This window comes from Salvelinus sp. IW2-2015, linkage group LG23 (genome assembly GCF_002910315.2).
Source record: "Salvelinus sp. IW2-2015 linkage group LG23, ASM291031v2, whole genome shotgun sequence".
Taxonomy (NCBI): Eukaryota; Metazoa; Chordata; class Actinopteri; order Salmoniformes; family Salmonidae; genus Salvelinus; species Salvelinus sp. IW2-2015.
The window spans coordinates 38,445,870-38,451,959 of record NC_036863.1 but is presented as its reverse complement, the minus strand read 5'-3'; the positions used below and the strand labels follow the sequence as shown (position 1 = coordinate 38,451,959).

Genomic DNA, 6,090 nt, shown 5'->3' with positions numbered 1-6,090 from the left:
GTGCTCAGTCCCCTTCTGTACTCCCTGTTTACGTTCATGACTTGCAATGGCCAGGCACGGACTCCAACCACATCATTCAAGTTTGCCATGAACACAACAGTGGGAGCTTTGATCACGCACAACACAACCAAGACAGCCTATAGGGAGGAGGTCAAGAGAACTGGCCATGCTGGTGCAAGGAAATCAACCTTCCCTAAACGTGATCCAAGACAAAGAAGAGGATTGTGGGACTACAGGAAAAAAAGGACCGAGCACGCCCCCTTCTCATCAACGGGGCTGTAGTGGAGCCGGTTGAGAGCTTCAAGTTCCTTGGTGTCCACATCACCAACAAACTAACATGGTCCAAGCACACCAAGACAGTCGTGAARAGGGTACGACAACACCTATTCCCCCTCAAGAGACTGAAAAKATTTGGCRTGGGTCCTCAGATCCTCAAAAGGTTMTACCGCTGCACCATCCTGACTGCTTGCATCACTGCCTGGTATGGCAACTGCTCGGCCTCCGACCGCAAGGCACTACAGAGGTTAGTGCGTACGGCCCAGTACATCACTGGGGCAAAGCTACCTGCCATCCAGGACCTCTACACCAGGCGGTGTCAGAGGAAGGCCCTAAAAATTGTCCAGCCAAGTAATAACAAGCATGGAGCTCAGTATGTGGAACTGCATTCTGCCTCTCATCACCACCATCAATGATTCCACCACCTGGCTTCAGAGGCCACACAATCAGTCACCACGTGCATGATGTACAGTTGGCTATTATAGACCCTGCAGTGTGGGAAACCAGCAGCATCATTTCATAAGACAAATTCATGCTTCATTCTGCCAAAACATACATAAACTATCTACATGGATTSAATAAACTGTAGGCTATTGATAGTGTATAGTATAGGCCTGCTATGTGTTCAACCACATAAATAGCATACATTGTACTCTCAAATCGACATATGATATTTGACCTCTTGAGAATAAAATACACATTTACTAATTTCAAATCTGTTCACTTAAAATTAAGCGACTAGAATTATGATTCAACAGAAATTAAACGAATGTGTCTGTTSAATCCAAATCGATCTCGTACATCCCTAAGGGGGTAATGCGCCTATACACCCATCATTGGKGCTATGGAGACGGCGTATCTTTTGTCTTCGTCTGCCGGAGACAAAATAGCCTTTCAGTGAACATGCATAAATATTCATTGGGTAAGGTTTTACGATTCATCTTCCCATTCGCTAATAATTTGYTTCACCTAGCCAGGCTACTCACCATCTAAATGTAGGTTAATGTAAAGCCGCTCTATCGCTCTGACTGGGTTGCGCTTGTCATTTCATTCATGCATATGGTATCAACAAGGGAGCGATTGGGGAGTAAACGACCAAAACAACTAAACAAGCCGTTGCCGCGGCATTGCAATCACAATTGTAGATAACGTGAATACTATGGCACATTTTTACACATTCAGCTCAGCCATTCTATTCCTTGCGAAGACACCACGATAAGAAAGCCAATGCAACACTGTGTCTATTGCACTATTAATCAAACAGAGCTGTTTGTGAAAATAGCCCATGGTAGGCTAATATAATAGTGCGCACCACGTTCAATTGTATACATATTTTGCTACATTGTTGCATGGCACGCCTATTTGTTCAACCAGCTGAAGCCAGCGGGTCTCAGGAGCAGCCAGCATTTCGGAAACCCACCTGCCTGCGTGGTATCAGTAAGATCATAGCACAGTCCAGGGTAGTCTCTCAGCTTCCTCCCGCTAAGATTCAACGTCCCTGAGCACACAGCATCCTCCAGAGCGCGGTCTAAACTCCTGGCCGTGTGGAGCTGATGCTGGTTGATCCCCGGGTTCCAGTGAGGTCCGTTGGATAAGTGATGGTTTGGAAGAGCCGTTACAGCTCCCACACCTCCCTGACTCGACGCCATTTTCATAAGAGGAATTATTCTTACAATAATAACAAGCGGTAGTTTCTCTGCCCATGCGCACAAAGTAGAGACTCCGGGGACTTTAGGCTAGACGTTAGGGGAAGGGCTTCTGAGAGGGCGTGGGCTCGGTTTAGCGCCGATGCTAAATTCKTTTTTTACTGGATATTTGGTGGATATTCTCTCATAAATAGCTATTGAACCAAGCATGCCATAACTTTGAATAATGTATATTCTGAAACAGGGTTGGAGGGATAAAAATCCACACTTTTTTTGTTTTYGTTTTAAATAATAGGATTTAATATTTCATTCTTGAATAGCTCTTACACAAAGCATGCCATGACTATTTCATATTATATATTCTGAGCAAGGGGAGGTTGAACAAAAATGGTCCATGTGCTTATGTATAATTGGTTATTTGATTCAAAAGATGACTTGGAAAAAATGGAAAACGGCAATTTTTTTGTTTTTTGTTTCTGCATTTGAAAAACGAAAATCGGAAATCGACTGGATTTCTCATTTATTGTGTCAAAATTATTATTATTATTAACCCTGCATTCAAATTTTTTATATACAAGCCCCTAAAATAGTCTGTGTTTTTATTTACAGTAGTGATGGACAGCTGGACAGCATTCTGTTTTTCACAAGTGTAGCAGGCTGTGAGTTCTGCAAACACCGTTTCTAGGATGGGCTATTAGCACAACAATAGACTCTTTAACCTTTRCAAAAGGATAGTGTAATAGCTCGGCTACTGTAGGTGTMCCCCAAATTTGAAATGTATTAAGTACTCTAAAGTTTTACATTTATAACTAGTAACCTCATGCAACCGCAAAATGTCAGATCAAGCATATACTGTACAGAATTTATGCTTTCATTCATAAAATGAATAAAATACTCTTTCAAAATGCAGATGTTTATTTCAACAATCAGCAGGGAATAAATATCACTGAATGACAGTGTCAGGACCCGGTGCGAGAAACAGTCACTAATAATCGTCAGAACCCAGAAGATGAGGCAGACACAGCAGTACTAGAGATGGTGGTTTAATTAAAGAATAAAATCTTCAGGCAAAGAAACTCAATCCACAATGTCCAAAAATAAAGCCAAGAGGCACAAAATGGAAATCCTCCAAAAYACAAAAGAAACYCCACAAAGTGGTAAAAAACAGCAGGGAAAAACAAACCTCAAAAGACTACTCAAATAATACACAAGAACTAAACCAGAGAACCTCTGGAAAATCCAACAAGAKAAATATCTGTATAAAACAAAGCTTGGGCTGGGGCTGGGTGCTAACWTACAAACACTGAGCAAGGAACTAAGGAACACACAGGGTTTAAATACTAACAAGGGAATGACTTACAGGTGCAAACAATAATTGGAGCAAGAAAAACAAAAGGTACAAAAAAGGTGCAAGGGGGACATCTAGTGAACAAAACCTAAACAGTCCTGGCCAAAACCTGACAGACAGAGCATGGGACTGGTCTTGAGCAAGCCAGTTAAGAACAAATTCTTATTTACAATGAAGGCCTAACCCGGCCAAACCTGGACAACGCTGGGCCAATTGTGCTCCACCTTATGGGACTCCCAATCATAGCCGGATGTGATGCAGCCTGGATTCAAACCAGGGACTGCAGTGATGCCTCTTGCACTGAGATGCAGTGCATTAGACCGCTGCGCCACTGATAGGCAATCAGATTTTTATTTGGAAATGTTAGGATTATTTTACTCTTCACTTGCAGTCCCTTAGTAGCTAAGGCCTACTTCCGACCGGTCCCGTTGTACAGCGCCATATTGTCGGCTACGTAGTGATACGGGGAAGAAGAGGTGGTGCGATGATCCTGGAAAATGGACCGCTGGTATGGGCGAGCTGTGGACATTAATGCGCTTTATAAGCGCGTGATTGTAACAATGAATGTCAGCTGAGTGCATTGTCCAGACCCAGGTGGTATTGGGAGGAGAGTTCTCTCGTCATTGGTGGTCAGAAACGGTCAGGCGGTATTGGCAGAGAGTCAAGAGGCGGTCCTGGCACCAACGTAATGACAAATGACGCTGTTGAGGAGGTGTTGTCGAGCGGAACGAGATGTGCGTTCCGATCCATGCAGGAACACCTGTGAGTGGCTCTGGAACCCACACCGTCTCCTTTTTTGTGGACTCCTTGATGATAATACGCTGTCTATTTGCTGTGAAAAAATGCAACCGCTATTTAACTCTTTAGTCAAATTCACAGTTGAACCTATTTGCTTTGGTTTTGGCCTAGGCTACCGCTAGGCGACCTGTTTAAAATTATCATGAGGCAAAATTTTATTTTTTTACATTTTGGAATGGCAAGCCAGACAAAATTAGGCGGCTATTGTGCTCATCGCTCAAGTTCATCAAGAATGGCTTTTTCCCTTTATTTACAGATACAACGCGCTCACTTTCGGTTATTTGAAAACTGAAATCATCTCCAAAAATATCGTTATTGGCTTAGTGAAACCTACAGAAGTTGGTTTGCCAATTTCAAGTTGCGAATCCACTAAAGAAAGACAAACAAATAATTCAACAAATATTGTGGTTTAAATTCAAATATATCTAATTGATTAAAAAAAATGTTATCAATTGGAAGCTTTATATCAAGTGAAAGGGAAAAAGTAAGGAACGTGTCGGTCGTGGCCCTGCATTAAAGACGCAAGATTGTTAAAGAAAATGGTTATAAAATATAATATATACAGTTGAAGTTGGAAGTTTACTTACACTTAGGTTGGAGTGCATAAAAACTCGTTTTCAACAACTCCACAAATTTCTTGTCAAACTATAGTTTTGGCAAGTCAGTTTTAGGACATGTAACTTTGTGCATGACAGCAAGTACTTTTTTCCAACAATTGTTTATATCACGATTATTTCACTCTATAAATTCACTGTTATCACAATTCGAGTGGGTCAGAAAGTTTACATAGCATAAGTTGACAGTGCCTTTAACGCTTGAAAAATTCCAGAAGATATATTGTCATGGCTTTAGAAGCTTCTGAATAGGCTAATTGAGCATATTAGAGGTGTACCTGTGGATGTTATTTCAAGGCCTACTTCATTCAGTGCCTCTTTGCTTGACATCATGGGAAACAACAAAAGAAATGCACGGCCAAGACCTCAGAAAATAAATTGTAGAGCTCGCCACCAAGTCTGGTTCATCCTGGTCTCCTCAGAGATGAACGTCTTTGGGAAGTCTGTGGTAAATTGCAAAATCAATAGGCAGAACAACAGCAGGACCTTGTGAAGGTGGCTGGAGGAAAGAGGTACAAAAGTATCTATATCCACAGTAAAAGCGAGTCCTAATCATCCCCTAACTGAAAGGCCGTCAGCAAGGAAGAAGCCACTGCTCACAAACCGTGTCATATAAAATCCAGACTACGGTTTGGCAACTGCACATGGGGACAAAGATCGTTACTTTTTGGAGAAATGTCCTCTGGTCTGATGAAACTAAAATAGAACTGTTTGGCTATAATGACCATCGTTATGTTTGGAGGAAAAAGGGGGATGGCTTGGCAAGCCGAAGAACACTCATCGCAACCGTGAAGCTGGGGTGGCAGGCATCATCATGTTGTGGGGGTGCTTTGCTGCAGGAGGGACTGGTGCACTTCACAAATAGATGGCATCATGAGAGGCAAATGATGTGGATATATTGAAAGCAGCATCTCAGACATCAGTCAGGAAGTTAAAGCTTGGTCGCAAATGGTCTTCCAAATGGACATATGACCCCAAGCATACTTCCAAAAGTTGTGGAAAATGACTTAAGGACAACAAAGTAAGGTATTGGAGTGGCCATCACACAAAGCCTGACCTCAATCCTATAGAATGTGTGGGCAGAACTGAAAAAGCGTGTGTGAGCAAGGAGGTCTAACAAACCTGACTCGGTTACACCAGCTCTGTCAGGAGGAATGGGCCACAATTCTCCCAGCTTATTGTGTGGAGGGCTTATGGAAGGAGGACTAACCGCGAAATTTGACCAAGTTAAACTATTTATAAAAGGCAATGGGCTAACCAAATCCTAATTGAGTGTATGTAAACTTCTGACTCAGACTGCACTGGGAATGGTGATGAAAGAAATAAAAGCTGAAATAAATCATTCTCTCAACTATTATTCTGACATTTCACATTCTTAAAATAAAGTGGTGAGGAATTGTGAAAAACT

General features: G+C 42.1%; 1 protein-coding gene across 1 annotated transcript in view; it reads right to left on the bottom strand.

Moving 5' to 3' along the window:
• The window catches only part of LOC111950645 (leucine-rich repeats and calponin homology (CH) domain containing 2), an 82,599-nt gene extending 80,619 nt beyond the window's left edge, over positions 1-1,980 (bottom strand). Inside the window, 2 exon segments of the mRNA XM_023968406.2 lie at positions 1,697-1,929; positions 1,931-1,980. Coding sequence (XP_023824174.2) covers positions 1,697-1,929; positions 1,931-1,980 — 283 coding nt within the window.
• Between the last annotated feature and the right edge of the window lie 4,110 nt (positions 1,981-6,090).